This window comes from Typopeltis vanoorti, chromosome 22 (genome assembly GCF_054136105.1).
Source record: "Typopeltis vanoorti isolate ZY-2024b chromosome 22, IOZ_Tvanoo_1.0, whole genome shotgun sequence".
In the NCBI taxonomy this organism is placed as follows: Eukaryota; Metazoa; Arthropoda; class Arachnida; order Uropygi; family Thelyphonidae; genus Typopeltis; species Typopeltis vanoorti.
In genome coordinates, this window is record NC_143570.1 from 44,330,129 (window position 1) to 44,347,649 (window position 17,521).

Genomic DNA, 17,521 nt, shown 5'->3' on the forward strand with positions numbered 1-17,521 from the left:
TTTATATACTGACTGAGATCCGAGAATTAGAATAAATAATGAAATTTATTAAAATACACAACATGTTTCATCGGGATGGCCGACTTCTTCAGGCGTGATAGAACATACAAAGCCAATAAATAACTGTAGTTTATAGTCGATTTTATAATTTATGGTTTTATAGTGACCCAATGTTCTTTACAGTGTTTTTTTTATTGGCTTTGTATGTTCTATCGCACCTGAAGAAGTCGGCCACCCCAATGAAACGTGTTGCGTATTTTAATAAATTTCATTATTTATTCTAATTCTCGGATCTCAGTCAGTATATAAAAAGCATGAATATATATATATATTGTTTTTTAATTACCGTATTTGCCAGCGTATAAGACGTACCCCTTTTGTGTACACATTTTTTAGGAAAAAAACTTTAGCACTGAATATTATAATGAATTTACATCATTTCAAATATAAAGTAATAAGGAGGTCTACTTTCAGATTCTGATTTAGAAGAGGTTTCAAGTGTCTCTTTATTTAGCTCTGGAGATGAATTTCTGGACTAAATGAAGAGACACTTGAAACCTCTTCTAAATCAGAATCTGAGATCTCATACAACAAATTGTCCTCTGTACCATCCAGTGCATTACTAATGCCACACTTCTTCAATGATTTAACCACTGTCTCAGTTTTCACAGCATCCCATGAAGCTTTGACCCACTCACGAACTTGCAAAATGCTAGGCCTCTTCCTTCTTCCTGATGGCATAACCTCAAAATCTGAAGACTGCATCCACTTCTCCTTCATAAATCCATTAAATGATTTATTAATACAGACATCTAAAGGTTGAAGCTGACTAGTTAGACCTCCTGGAATTACAGCTGAGTTTTCAGTTGCTTGAGTTTATTTTTAACATCTTCTGTTCTGTAAGAACAAAACTGATCTCATACCAGCAGGGCAGGCCACAGTAAAGTGGGACTGAAAATCCCACTTTTCTGTGGTCTAAAATCCAAGTATTCAGTTCTGCCTCAAGTTCTGGCCATTTTGCAGTTCCACTTCGTAGGTTATATTTACTGTGAATTGCTTTTTTTAGATCCTCTTCCTGATTCCGCCATTCTTATCATTTTATCAGTTGGGGATGGCTCGAAATGTCTCTGCAGCCCTATTTCCATGTTCTTTAGCATACGCTACAATATTGTAGCAATGCCGACGTTTTTCAGCCATAATTTGCCAAGAAATTTAGAGAACATTTAACGGCAGATCTGTGATTTAACAGCTGTGATCGTTGATGACAGCACATGTGCATCCACTGAACTCTACGTAACTGGAATGCTCTCACACACTGCAAGGAAACAAAAAAGAAATCGCGTAATTCGGAATAGAGAAAATTTCAAGAAATGAAAGTAATAAAAAAACTGAGTATCGGTATATAAGACACACCCTCCTTTTCAGACCTATTTTCAAAGGAAAAAAGTGCCTCTTATATGCCGGCAAATATGGTAATTAATATAAGTTGTTAAAATGAATATTACTAGACAGTACAATTTACTGTAGGACAGTAATGGCATGTTAAATTCAGATTTTGTTTACCCTGATTGTTGTTGTTGACACCTGATAATGAAAGAAAATCAAGAATTGGTTCAAGTTTTTATGTCCAAAACTGTTACTTATAACTAAGTTATTGTTTTAAAATTATATGTCTCACAAAAATAAACAGAAAACCACTTTTTTAGGCTAGTTCCACTCTAATATTTTTTACATATAATTTCCCAAATACATTTAAAAAATGCCAGGCAGATAAGTACAGGTAGCCCTGGTATAACAAGACACTTATACAACACGGTTTTGATATAACGCGGTCTACAAATTGTAGTATCCCTTGTTCAACGCGCTTTCGATATAATGCGGTCTACAATTTCTGGTAACCCTTTACTTATTTATTTTTCATATATTTTTCACCGTGGGACTTAAAAATCATATTTTATCTTCGTTAAATTTGTGTCTGCCCGTATCGCGCAAGTAGTTATAAGTATCGAATTTGTTGTTTTAAGGATACTTGCGACATAAGACTGAATGATATAATCACGTAATCACAAGAAAGATATTTATTTAACCAAATATTTCGGTCTGGAAATAGTAGACCATCGTCGGTGGTATTACAAGAACAGTTTAAAAAATATACAAGCTAGAATACTAACAATAGATCGTTGAAATTAGAACATGCCGCGTGATGTTATATCACTAAGTATGAAACGAAATATTTTGAAGTAGAAACATGATTGAATTTGCTATTAAAAAAAAAAAAAAAAAAAAAAAATTAATGAGTAATCTTGATTAGGCTTTCCCAGATTTTTGATATAGATATGCAGTCATTACGATTCAGGTTGGGATGATGGAGCAAGGCCTCCACGCTTTCCTTGAACAAACGTTCGAACCTATAACGGGATCTATGTAAGAGGCGCGTTTTGGACCAAAGGATGCTGTGGTCAGTTTCAATCCCGTGTTGAGCCAAACCAGACTTTTCAGGTTTATTGTGAAGAATGGATGATTGATGTTCTTGGATTCTTTTTTTAAGAGAACGTCCAGTCTGTCCAAAGTAAGAGAGATCACAGTTGCAAGGAATTTGATAAACTCCAGGAAGAGATAAAGTTGAGCGTTTGTCTTTAGGAGAAGGAAAATGAGAAGACAATTTGTTAATAGGAGAATACGTAGCTGTTAAATCATATTTCTTCAAAATTCTTGCGATAGGTTCTGAAATACCGGAGATATAAGGAATAGGTACTCGACGAAGAGTACCTATTCCTTAAAGAGCCAAAACTAATTGTTCTACTTTTGATTATCTACAGAAAGAACTTTCTACTATCCAGCAACACATGAAACTCAATGGCTTTTCTGAAAAAAGTATTCAACGTCTTCTTACATCTTATAATCCTCCACAAAACAACAAAGATTCAATACGTCGAGTACCTATTCCTTATATCTCCGGTATTTCAGAACCTATCGCAAGAATTTTGAAGAAATATGATTTAACAGCTACGTATTCTCCTATTAACAAATTGTCTTCTCATTTTCCTTCTCCTAAAGACAAACGCTCAACTTTATCTCTTCCTGGAGTTTATCAAATTCCTTGCAACTGTGATCTCTCTTACTTTGGACAGACTGGACGTTCTCTTGAAAAAAGAATCCAAGAACATCAATCATCCAATTCTTCACAATAAACCTGAAAAGTCTGGTTTGGCTCAACACGGGATTGAAACTGACCACAGCATCCTTTGGTCCAAAACGCGCCTCTTACATAGATCCCGTTATAGGTTCGAACGTTTGTTCAAGGAAAGCGTGGAGGCCTTGCTCCATCATCCCAACCTGAATCGTAATGACTGCATATCTATATCAAAAATCTGGGAAAGCCTAATCAAGATTACTCATTAATTTTTTTTTTTTTTTTTTTTTTTTTTTTTTTTTTTTTTTTTTTTTTTAATAGCAAATTCAATCATGTTTCTACTTCAAAATATTTCGTTTCATACTTAGTGATATAACATCACGCAGCATGTTCTAATTTCAACGATCTATTGTTAGTATTCTAGCTTGTATATTTTTTAAACTGTTCTTGTAATACCACCGACGATGGTCTGCTATTTCCAGACCGAAATATTTGGTTAAATAAATATCTTTCTTGTGATTACGTGATTATATCATTCAGTATCGAATTTAGTTTTATTGTATCACTGAATAAGTACTGTACAGAGGCTTTTGCAGTCTGTATCATTCTCAACAAATAGTGCAATTAGAGATAGATGGAATAAAAACGGCACTAACTAATAAATCACATGTCCCCCCCTCCCACAGAAACTATGCTCTATAGATTTAATCAAAATCATATGTTGCACTGAAACACAGTATCTGACTAAAAACTATTGTCCAATTTTTCAATCATGAAATAAGTGTTTGTTTTATTGCATTTAAAATTCCTTGATGTCATTATGACAGATCACAAAGGCTAACTTAAAATAAAATTCTACTAAGAATTGAAACATGCCATATAATGAATGTGTGAGTTTGCCTGCCACCTCAAACGCAAACAAGAAGCCATAAAATTCAACCAAGGGTTGAAACGTTTGTGTGAGTTGAGCCAGTCAGTAATGAGAAGTTCCATCAGAACGATGAATGACACCCTGTTGTGAATGTGTTAAAACTAATAATGAATGTTTTTATGACAGTTTCAGATGTTATGGAATTCGATTGAAGAGAATTAGCATTTCAATTCAACACTTGTCGGTTGCCTTTGTCTTTGGGTCACGTGATCTTTTGTTAATACCGCACCAATCTTTATAGCTGCTCTCTTGTGTAAAACAAAATTCAGCTTGTACGTATTGTACTAATTAAAAAAAAAGTTGCATAATTTATAAGCATATAAAAGGATATCACCTGTAAATCGTTGATGCGCCAGCAAAATTCTCAGACTTGCCACCTCTGGCTCGAGTGCCATAGGTTCGCCATCTAGGGTTTACTGTATAAAGTGTTTATTGTTGAAAATTGTCTTCGTTTTCTGCCAGAAAACGTATTAAAAATCATAAGTGTGTTATTCTCAAGCTGAGCAGTTTATTTTCTGTTGAGTTACATACATATGTAATGCTTTTTTTATGTAAAAGTTTATTTTTATTGAAATGGCCATTAAAACTGCAATGAAAGGGAAAAAACCAACATTGAAGAGGAAATTCATTTCTCTCGAAGAAAAAATTAAAATCTTAGATCGGCTGAAAATTGAAGAAAAACCAGGAGTTGTTGCAAGGACTCTGAATTTAAATAAATCAACAATTCGAACAATCAAACAAAATGAACATAAAATCCGAGAAAGTATTACTGCTGGGTCAACAGTAAGTGCAAAGTGTGTTGCTCGTGTTCACGATATTCTAATAGAAAAAATGGAGAAATGTCTAATGATTTGGATTGAAGATTGCACTCAAAAGAAGATTCCTTTGGATGGACACCTTATTAAGTAAAAAGCTCTCAAAGTTTATAAACATTTAAAAGAACTCGATCAAGAATCTTGAGAGGAAATCTCTCAGCATGGATTTTGTGCCAGTAAGGATTGGTTCAAAAACTTTACAAAGCAATTTTCTTTGTATAATCTTAAAATCCAGGGAGAATGAGCATAAGAAGACGTTGAAGCTACCCGCAAATACCCAGCAGAATTTTTAAAAATCATTAAAGAAGGTGGTTATAGTGCATACCAGGTGTTCAGTGCGGATGAATCTGGATTATGTTGAAAAAAAATGCCAAATTGCACCTATATTTCGAAAAATGAAAGATCAGCTCCTGGATTCAAAGTTTCCAAAGATAGAATTACACTACTGTTTTGTAGTAATGCATCATGATTACATGACAAAACCAATGTTTATTAACCGATCCGCAAATCCTCGTGCGATGAAAGGGCTCGACAAATCCACCCTACCTGTTTATTGGCGGGCCAACAAAAAGGCATGGGTTACAGCTAGCATGTTTGAAAATTGTTTTTTCAAGTTTTTGTCCCCGATGTAGAAATTTACACAAAGATAAAGAATATGGACTTCAAAATTCTACTTATTTTAGATAACACACCAGGCCACCCAACAAATTTAAGCCATCCGAATATTAAAATAACTTTTTTGCCACCTAATACTACTTCATTTATTCAACCACTCGACCAAGGAATAATATTAACATTTAAGTCATATTATATTCGTTGAACATTCCAATTAATTTTGGTAAAAATGGAATCTAATCCAAACATGACACTGCCTCAAGCGTAGAAAGAGTTTTCAATATTGAATTGTGTGAAAATTATTTCTCTGTCCATTAAGACAAACCCTCTATGCTGAATGCCTGCTGGAAAAAAAATATGGCCTGAAGCCCTTCTGGAACAAAATTTCGTACCTCCAGTGGATGCCGAGCTATTAATTGATGGAGAAACAGATTTAAATGAGGAGGAACTGGTACAATTAATAGATGGCCTTGAACCAAATGATGGGTAAAGTTCTGTTGAAGATTCTGATTGTGATGAATCCGTTAAAAGAAACTAGCAGAAGGATTGGACTTGACAAGAAAGTTAGGAAGTTATTTTATGGATAATGATCTCTCAATGGAGCGCTCGGGAAAATTCACGAGAAAATTGGATATTTGTTTAGCGCCATATTATGAACTTAATAAAAAATTGCAGCATAGTGGAAAGCAAAGTCTTATTACTGACTTGTTGATGACTAAACCAGCCGAAATATGCAATGAGAATTATACAAATGATGTTCAAGAGATTTCAAATGGTGACGACCTCCGGCCACTTAAAGAATATCTACGAAATGTTATTTCTGAAGACAGTGTTGATGTTTAAAATATGCTTTATTTTATCATGTCTAATACATTTATGCATTATGTGCAATGAAATTTATTTATGTACAATTCATAATTTTTATAATTTTACACTACGTATTTGTCTCATAGTTTATGTTTTCTTAACTTACATGAATCACCTGAATTAAATAAAAAATATTGTTTTTGTTGGGTATGTCATTGTTTATATAATTAAAAAAAAAAAACGATTTCGGAAGCTAACAATACTTTTTCTGTCATCTAAGTCTCGCATAATGCAGCATTTCTATGGAACCTAACATCCGCATTATATGAGGGTTACCTGTATTCTTGCTTTGGTAACATTAGAGAAATAAAGCAGACATGTCTTATATTAAATGAAAATATTTTGATGATGTTTTTGTTGATTTTTATTTTTTTTTAATCATCCATAGTGCCTTCAAATTGCATCACACTGGGACAACATTTTATTTTGCTACTGATACACAAGAAGATATGTCAAAGTAAGGAATTTGTAGCTTCAACGTTCCTATTTTGATTAGAAATTACTTAGTTGCTAGGTAACTAGAGTAACTTTTTTCCCCCCTTCCTCTTAGATGGATGAATAAAATGGGATTGGCATCAATAGCTTATACTGCATCGTCTCCTGGCTCATCTCCTGGAAATGGATTAACAAAAGATGATGCCACTTTGAGTGTGAAAAGTATGTATTACAAGCAGATATTGAAGTATTTTTATATACATATTTTAAAACAAGTATAGAATAAATAAAGATGACTAACTTTTTTTTTTTTTGTGATTTAAAAAAATATATATAAAAAAAAAGTAATTATCATCATCATCAAACTCCTTATATATTCCCTCAAGAGGTGTACAGGATATGATAGTATTACATGAAAAATTTACATCATTACTAACTTCTTATCTACAATTTTCCTCCAAATCAGTCTGTTACCTGTCAAGACTCTAATATTATCAGATCTTATATTTCTATCTTCTAAGACACATTTTACTGTATCAATCCACCTATATCTTGGTCTTCCTCTGGATCTTTTTCCTGCCAACCTGGCAGAGAATACTTGTTTTGCTCATTTTTCCTCTCCCATTTCTGTTTAAGTGACCATACCACCTGAGATTAGCTCTGCTAATGCATTCCTGGATGCTGACAATGTCAAGTTCTTTCCTTATATCCTCGTGTTTGATATGATACTGCCATTGATGCCATCTGTTCATGCCCCCCAATCTTTCTCAGGACTGTCATATCTGCTGTCTCTAATCTTTGGTCAAGTGTTTTACTTCTGACCCAGCTCTCAGATCTATAAGTTAAAATTGGTTTAAAAACACTGTCTTGTATACAGCTAATTTAGTGTTTTGGCTAATTTCTCTGTTGTTCCATATTTCCTACCATACCAGCTTTGTTGATTCTGTTGTCTATTTCTATATTTAATTTACCATCTTCATTAAAAATCTTGCCTAAGTAGCTGAAATGTTTTACTGTTCTATAGATTTTCTTCACAATGCAGTTGATATTTTCAATGCCTATTTTCATTGTCTTTGTCTTTTTAATGTCAGGGAATCTTGCAGACTTGTAGCAGATTTATTTAGAAGTATAACATCATCTGCATAAAGCAAAGAGCTGAGATTAACATCTTCAATTTTGATATCAAGTTTAATACCACTTTCCTTCATAGTGTGATCCATATAGATAATGAATAACAGAGGGGATAATGTACATCCTTGTCTCACACCAGATTTAACATTAAACCTCCTTCATGTACTTCCTTCAATTCTAACGACTCACAACTCAAATAACGATTAAGTATGCTTGATATAATGCCCCATGAACACCATATAATTGTAGCGATTTGAATAATTTCTCTCATGGCACCTTGTCATATGCCTTTTTCAGATCTACAAAACTTAAATAGAGATCTTTGTTATAATCCAATGATTTCTCAACTATCTGACGTAAGGTGGAAATCTGAACCTGACAGCCTCTATTTGTCCTGAATCCAGCTTGTTCTTCACCAAGATTCTCTTCTGCGATCTTTCTCAACCATTTCTCAAGTATACTTGCATATATCTTACCACTCAGTAATGAAATACCTCTGTAATTCTCACATTGTTTTATTTCTCTTTTTATATATGGGCTATGAGAGCTCTACTCCAATCATCTGGAATCTGTCCCTCAGTCTTCTTATGTTGATAGTACCAATCTTGAACTCTAGTGATTTTAAGTTGGGGTGGGTTTTAGGATTTTTTTCCAGTAGCTGACTTTTCTGTTTACCCTGGTTCCCTGGCGAAAACAGCGGGAGCTTTGTTTAACCGGGCAATGCTCCAGCTGGCATGAAATTCTGTCATGTTGTACCATCGTTTGAAATTTTGGTTTAAACCAATAAGAATACCATTTGGTCGGCTAAATCCGAAATTGCTAGCCCATCCTCGTCCGTTCACACTCCAGGTAGATACCTAACAGGGTGCACGAGAAGGTGAGGATTGGACAATAGGTCAGAATCCCTGGTCAATTCTCTGCATTCCTTTAAAGGCTATGTGGAGGTCTCCTCTCAGTTATATAGCTTTGACTTTTAAGCACTAAGTAATTTAAAATCAAAATTTTTCATTTTACTTAGATTGCGTAGTTTTACTGAGGAATACAACACTGCTGTGGGGAGTGGGGAGGAGCCTTCATTTCAGTGTGTAGGATTTTAATATGTTTATAAGAATTAGAAATGGGAAGAAAGTAAATTGAAATAAGTAAATGTTCTATATAATTATTCCAGTTTTGGAATAATTATATAGAACAGATGTTTATTAAAGAAAACTGTTTTTAAAACTAAACAAGTACAAAAAAACAACACCCGACAAGTTTCGGTGGTAAACATCTTCAGGGGTAAAGAGAACTAAAAGTTTCAAGCACAAACTACTAGAAATTACGAAAATTAGTTCATTTGTTGGTATTGTGAACAAATTAACTAATTTTCATAATTTCTAGTAGTTTGTGCTTGAAATTTTTAGTTTTCTTTACACCTAAAGATGTTTATCCCCGAAACTTGTTGGGTGTTGTTTTTAGTACTTGTTTAGTTTTAAAAAGTTTTCTTTAATAAACATGTGCTCACAAAACTGGAATAATTATACTGAACTTCTTAATGACAGACACCTCTGCAGGAATATAAGTAAATGTTCTATTAGAAATCATTTCACATACATAATACTTAAGAATATAAAAAAATTATCTTTTCCATAGAAGGAAGCATTTTTAAGTTGTATATCCATAATGCAAGTTATTCATGGACTCTCTGGACAGATGGTCTTCATTGAAATTCAGTATTTTGAATCTTCAAAAACTTCCTTGAACAATCTCAATTTTTATTTTAATTAAATCGTTTTGCAATAGAGAAAAAAAGTGAAGCATTTCAAAATTGTATATAGCTTGCCTTTTGTTGGATGAGTCGTAATAAAATTTAATATATAGAGATTGTGTTGTTATTATCGTTACCTGATGCCTTGCAGGACTCATTGAGGGAAAGCACTTACTCTACAATCTCCCATCTTCCCCACTTAATCCACCAACTACTGCCCACCACCACTTGTATTTTTTGTCTGTAAATTGCATATGTTTTCCTGGCTGATTTGTCCATATGCTAGATGAAAAACCCAATTTGCTGGGCAAGAAAGCCATGCTACCTCCGTATGAGATCAGGCAACTCACCTGATAATGGCTCATCTTGTCATGACAAGAATCGAACTCGGGTCTTTTGCAGTTGTTAACTGCTTAGTTTTTGTTTTATTCCATTTTGGTTTTGATTGGATTATTTCACAAAATTTATCGAAATGCACTGTTTAGAAACACATTTTTTTAGTTGATTTAGTTTATTGGGACCACAAGTTCATATTACGTGAACTGAAATTATAAGCCTGTTGATGTATAAACCAAAAATGGCTTGTGTTCATAAATTCCATAACTCGTTAGTGTTCTGCTGAAGTAATACCACTCATTAGAGCTCTTTTCCATAAATTTGATAGATCTTGAAATATGAAATTTGTGAAACAGTTTCAACCTACATTGCTAATCTGATATACATTTTGTCATATTTACATACTGTAGTGGAAGAGAGTCACCTAAAGATTGAACCTATATGATTTGGGGATCTCTGCATAGTTCTATAAAGGAATCTGAAGAACCAGCTGGGGCTTATGATCAGTGTCACAGAAAGATGCATCCCCATTAATAGGATGCTGAACAAATGGGAATGGACTAGCAGTTTCAGATTTAACTGACCAATTTGTATTTTGTAGCACATATACATTATGATGGTATTAGAATCAGATATCTTGCCATCTGTGGTGTCACCTGGTTATATAAGAATAATCCTGCTTTCATTAGTGAACCAAAACAAACAGTGAAAAGTCAGCTAACTAATAGATAAGCATTATCATCAATGGAAAAGTGGAATTCATAGAAGAATTTGAGAAATGTCTTATTTCATCTTTTTCCCATTCGCTTCTGGGCATAGGTCTCTCCCAATCATTTCTAGTTTTTTGCTCTTAGTTATTATCTATCATCTTATGTCAAACCTTTGTAGATTATCTCTCCATCTTGTTCTTTGGCAACCTTTCTTTTTCTTGGTTTGCACTCAGCACTTGACTTTGTTCATCTTTCATCTCTTAATGTATTATTATTATTATTATATATGGCCAGCCCATCTCCATTTATATGATTAACAGTATTTCACAATATCTTCTACTCCAATTATATTTCTAATACTCTCCCTATTTGGTTACGTGAAGCATTCTTTTCTATAAAACTATTTGGACCACTTGCAACTTTTATTTAGCCTCTCACTTCCATGGGTAATTTGACAAACATGGTGACATAATTGGGACCATGAACACTAAAATTTCTTCCACATAAGAAAGTGTGCAATAATTTGACAATAAACATGAAGATAAACTTCAAAAGTAGGATGATATAGATTCCAAAATGGGAAATTGGGCAGTAGACTTTTGTGCATAATGGAATGGGGAGAAATTGTTTATTTTATACAATGAGTTTTCCAGTCATCATAATCTGTCATGTTTTTCAACTAGTTATGCCTTTCTAAGCCTTAAGTATATTTTAATAATTTTCCTTTTATATTGGGTGTTTCTTTTTGGTTTTAAATATCATATGCTCATTATTCTTATATTTGACTATTGTTGTTATGTTTTCCAATCTACAACTTGTGCCATTAGATTAGCTAATGACAAATAGAAAAATGAAGAATAGATCACAGTATTATCCAAAGATAAAAAGTTGTAATCTACATAATTTTGAGGTAGGTTTCACTATTAATAAAAATATAACAGGTCATTCTTTACCTTTCTTGATTCATATTAGCACAAATATTCCAAAATTTGTCTTCATCCTACCATTACAGGATTACACCCAACAAGATTGACTTTACAGGGCACTCCTTTATTGAATAAGCATGCTAGTAATGCAATTAGAAACTACATGAAAGTATAATTTCATAATAATCATATATCACTCTTGTTTTTGTCTGTATTGTCCTCGGTACTTTTCATTTTCGTTGTGTGTATTCTAGTTATGTCTCTTAAAGTTTGTTAATCTCCATGTCTCCACTTTATAAGACAAAATGGACAAAAAAAGTAATTTCTGTTAATCAGCATCTCCCACAGAAGTGGGAGATGCTGATCACTGTCCCAAAGTCGACCACTTACACTGTTATAAAGCTTTGATCCAATGAAATTCTCTGTCTCTTGATCTAAATTTTCATCAGTAGAAGATGCACGTGCCAAATATTTGAAGTTTTCATTACTCTTCAGGAACTACCCATTGAGTCTAACATTGTTAATTTGTACATTTTCTCTGTGATTTAAAACCATGCTCTCACTCTTCTTGCAATTGCTAAGCAATCCATAGTTCTGTATTGCACTAATCTATTTGTCCAGCTTCTTCTGTAATACTTTTTCTGAATATGCCCAAATTACAACGTCTGCAAACCCAGCTGTTTCTCTTCTCTGGTCACTGAATTGCATCTAGGACACTATTCATAACTACAATGAGCAGCATTGGAGATAAGGTATTTCCTTGTCACAATTCATTACGAAGCGTAAACCACTTTGAATTACCAAATATAGTCTTCTGACAGTTCTGTAGAAAGTTTCCAGTATTGAGATCACATGTTTTTAGATAAATAACGAGTTTAACAAAATATTTATTGCCCTAGAAGTTTTGTAAATCATCAGACTTACATTGTCAAAGGCATACTAACAAAAGTTATATACACACAAAAAAAAAGACTAGAAACAATTAATCACACATATTAGAATCTCTTATAGTTATTCTTGATCATAACTGTTTTTGCATTGTTTTGAGAGGGTTGTTTTACCCTGTTTTCATGGAACACCAAACATGAAAAATGAGCACAGCATTTCTACTCAGTCTTGCTTACTATTGATGTGTGATGGAAATTACTACATCATCCCACTGATGATGCATGTGTATGTATGCAGAACTTTTGGAATAACCCTTGTATAAGAGTCCAGCTCTCTATATATGCAAGTTGTTATTATAACACTTAGTACTTATTTACAACTCTCAGAACAACTGCAAAAGTGACCCTTTGGTCTCTCCCAACCAATTATGTATTAAAAAATTTCTTTAGCATATACTCTATAAACCTCAAAACTCATACAAGCAATCTCAGCACCTTATAAAGACTACAATGCTACAGTAATAATAAATTTAGTTTAATCCTTTATCCAAGTATAAGCAAACAAAGTTTGTGCCTGAAGTATCTTCAGGACTGAGGCAACTTGTAGTAAAGGTGGACCAAGCCCTCATCACTCCTTGTCTCAGTATTTTCCATAATGCAAAGCACATCTCCTTGCAGACATGTATAATGCTATGCATTAAGGGAAGGGCCACCACCCAGACCGGTTTTGACCTTTATTGAGGTCTCGTCAGTGGGAGCCAGACCCAGAAGTGGTGATACTAAGGCAGAAGCAATGGAGAGGTCATATTTACTTATACGAGTTGCCAAAAGGTGTACCACCTTATTATTAAATTACTCTGGATTTAGAGAAAATGTTGGAAGTTCCTTTCAGTAAGTTGCATTTCTCTCGATATTCCCTCTTTTCTGCCTCTCCACCACACTTTATAACCCACAAATTTACCTTCACTTTATCCTCACAGTGAGCATATCATAGACTACTCATCATCTCAATCACTTGCCTCTGAATCATTTCCACATCTGAAACCCAGACAGCCAAATTTTTCATAACTGTGGCAATATCAAAGTGTTATGAAGAGGGATAATAATTCCATATCCCTTCTTGTTATTCATAATATCAAAGTGATTTTTTTAGTTTTAGCCCACTTGAATGATACATCCTCTCATATTCACCTCTTTTCAACTTTCGGAGACCATATCACTACCCCCCCCCACTCCTTAACCCTATCAGTTGACTGTATACTACAATCTCATCGGTATAAATAATGTACAGCCTGCATTCTCTTCTGCCCAAAGTGCATAATCTTACTTTTTATTATTATTGTTATGGGCTACTCCATGGACTCCTTAGACTCATCGTGGGAGGACTTAAACACCATGCCAAGTACTGCTTTGAACTTATTCACAGTCATGACTTCCACAACAGACTGTCAACTTATTCCACTCACTCACCACTCTCCAAGCAAAAAATCTAATTCTGACATCCTTGCTAATTACACTCTTGCTCTGTTTCCAAGAAGCCCCTAGTTTTTCCATCATCAGACCTGTTCTGAAAAATTTCCTCTGTATTAATATTTTAAAAACCTTCCAGTAATTTGTATGTCTCAATCATATAATCCTTTTTCTGCCTTCAACCAGTTTCTGTAACTTACAAATCTTCATCCTGTTCTTGTAAAATTTTTTGCCATAGACCTGCTACCATCTTGGTCACTTGCTTCTGGATCCTCTCCATCCCTTTCTCATTGCCAAAAAACATAGGTGACTAGATTTGAGTGCAAGCGTCAAGATTGGGTCTTATCAAGGCTCGATAAAGAGGAATAATAACCTGCTTGTCTCTGCTCGACAAAGTATTCTTCAGTAACCAAGTAATCCAATGAGCTACTTTTGCTGTGTACCCTCTAAACTTTAACTCCCTATTCACTAACACTACTTTGCCACATTAAACTGGCAACCAAATTATTTTGGGACCTAGCTGAACAGGTTTTACTCAAATATGATATGTGACATCCAGTTAAGTTTGTTGAGCCATTCCACTCTTTGTTTAATTAAACCATTTTGAGCAGAAATATGCAAAATATGTCAAAATGATATATTTGGCAGTAGCTTCTCTGACTGACTGGAACTTCATTGGGATTGAATGGAAAATTGGGATTTAAGATACACAGAAGTCAATTTTGATTCACTTTGTACATTTTTGTTGAAAAAATTATTCAACCTGGAATTAATAATTCCATTCTGACTGAGAAGAATTTAATGAAATTTCTTATATAGGATCTCTATCAGAATATTTTTGTCATTTCAGTTTACTCATTTCGTGAGAAAGAGAGAGTGAGAATGCCTGTTGAATAAAACATACAATGGTATTCTTAGAACTCTAGTACTAACCCACTCATCTTTTTCACTATTTGCCTTTGAGCATACGCTATGTATTTAATTATACTTAGTAGGATTCACTCAGTTCTGTATAATGAGCATTGTACAGTATATTTTACTGGTATTCCTCTGTTGCGTTTTTTTTTTTTTCATTGACTGTTTTAGCAAATTCTGTTTGAAGGTTTATAATCATAAATGCATCACTCTTTACCTGCAGAAAAGTTGTCTTCATCTTTCTATTCAGAATCACTAGGTTATCGATGTTTTTATAGTTCATTGTCAGAAAACTAGCAAAGCGATTTAAATGATAATATTTTGCAAAATATCTTGCATTTCACATTTGGATCATTATTATTTCCAAAGCACACAAATTAACAATGGGAGTACTTAAGGGTCAAAGATGTATAACTGGGAGGAAACCTCCACATAATCTTTTAAGGAATGCAAAGACAGGGCTTCTGACCTAATGTCCAATCCTCACCTTCTTGTATTGCACTCTGTTAGGTATCTACCGAGATACTAAATGAATGAGAATGGGCTGGCAGTTTGGGATTTAGCCGACCGAATTTTATTCTTATTGGCTTAAACGACAATGTAAAATGATGGTGCAACATGACAGATTTTCATTCTGGTTAGATAGTCACCTGGTTAAACAATGCCTCTGTTGTTTTTGTCAGGAAACTAGGACAAACAGAGCAAATTCAGTGACTGAAATAAATCCCAGAATGCATCTCAGCTCAACATCAGCAGAGCTCAAGATTGGTACTATCAGTGTAAGAATCATCAATGGAAATACATATTATGTAGATCTGGACAAGTATCAGATCGACATAATATGCATGGCTGAAACAAAGAATACAAAAACAGGTGAGATCTTTCTAAGTGACAAATACAAAATGTTATATTCCAGCAATAACAATCAGGGAAAAGAGGGAGTAGCCATAGTATTCAACACTAAATATGAGGCTAATCTTCTTGATTGGCAGATATTAAGTAATGGGGGAACTGGACTATTAGACTTATGCTTATGGTCCCACAAAAGGTTCTACCTGGAAGAAAAGAGGAATTTTTTTAAGCATTAGAGAAGGCAGCTGGCACAATGAAGAAGGGAAAAGTTGTTCCTTGTTGTAGATCTAAACACCAGAGTAGGAAATGATTATCAGATATATAGAAATGTTTTGGGAAAATTTGGAGATAAGCACAAAGCTAATAATGGTAAATGCCTGCTGGATTTCAGTTCAGGACATGGATTAGTTATTACTAACACCATGTTCCAACATAAAAATGTGCACAAATTCACATGGAGAGAAGAGGCAAGAAATAAGCAAAGTCTCATTGACTAAATTACAGTTGATAGCGATGTTTTCCCACTGATTCAGAACACAGGCATATATGGGGGATTTGAAATTAGAAGTGATTACTACTTATTTCGAGTAGGATGAAATTGAATTTCATATGGAAAAGAAGAGTGTGTAAGAAAGTTTTACAACGAATCAAAGTTGAGAAGCTTTCAGAGATGAACTGTACACTCAAGTGCACAAAATCATTGAAGAAAAAATGAAAGAGTTTGAAAACAAGTACCAAACTTTGGAGTCTTAGTGGCAAACCCTGAAGAAAACATTGATTGATTCAGCCAGAGAAGCATGTGGTGAGGTTGACTGCAAGGATAGAAAAATTAGAGCTCCATGGTGGACACAAGAAGTTAAAGAGGCAGTGAAAGAAAAGAAGAAAGCATATCAAAAGTTCCTGGCAAATAAGTCAGCTTGTGCTCTTAGAATATAGAGACAAATGTAAGAAACAAAAGTCATGGGAAGACTTGGTAAGAACATAGAAAATATCAGGAAACTGGTAGAATATACTGTAAAAGGAATCGGATGAAAAAAGGTGACAAGAAAATCGAAGATAAATATATTCTAGATGTTTCGAGTAATTACTTTGAGAGACTACTAAATGAAACAAGCAGTGTCAGCACTGTGGTAGAAAACTCCCAACAGGAATGTAGTCAGGAATACATATCCATACTTGAAGTAGAAAAAGTCATCAAAAACCTGAAATGTGGAAAGGTAGCTCGAGTAGATGAAACTTGACCAAAAATGCTCAAATATGGAGATATAATATAAGTTTTACAATTACATAATTCAGAAGGCCTGGTCAGAGGATTGAAAATTCCAGATGATTGTAGCAAAGCTCTTGTAATACCGATCTGTAAAAAGGGAAATAAAACTTAATGTGAAAATTATAGATATTTCCCTACTGAGTATTCCTGTTGAGATTTCTGCAAGTATTACTTGAGAAATGGTTAGGAACAATTGTGGAAGGGAAGCTTCGTGAAGAACAAGCTGAATTCAGGCCAGATAGAGGTTGTTAAGATCAGATTTTCACTTTAAGATAAATAGTTGAGAAATCTTGGGACTATAACAAGGGTTTGTATTTAAGTTTTGTTGATCTGAAAAAGGCATATGACAAAGTGACATGCTCAAATATGGAGATATATGGAGATCGTCAAAACTCTACAGTCATATGGGACATTATATCGAGCAATAAATAGTCTCTATTTAAGCTGTAAGTCAGCAGTTAGAATAGAAGGAGGTACAGGA

At 34.1% G+C, this 17,521-nt stretch overlaps 1 protein-coding gene across 1 annotated transcript in view; it reads left to right on the top strand.

Annotated features, from left to right (window-relative positions):
- The window catches only part of LOC150094373 (uncharacterized), a 76,266-nt gene that overhangs the window by 9,977 nt on the left and 48,768 nt on the right, over positions 1–17,521 (top strand). Inside the window, exons 2-3 of the mRNA XM_090412455.1 lie at positions 6,750–6,818; positions 6,912–7,018. Of these exons, the coding sequence (XP_090268581.1) occupies positions 6,750–6,818; positions 6,912–7,018 (176 nt within the window). The remainder of the gene's footprint in view (positions 1–6,749; positions 6,819–6,911; positions 7,019–17,521) is intronic.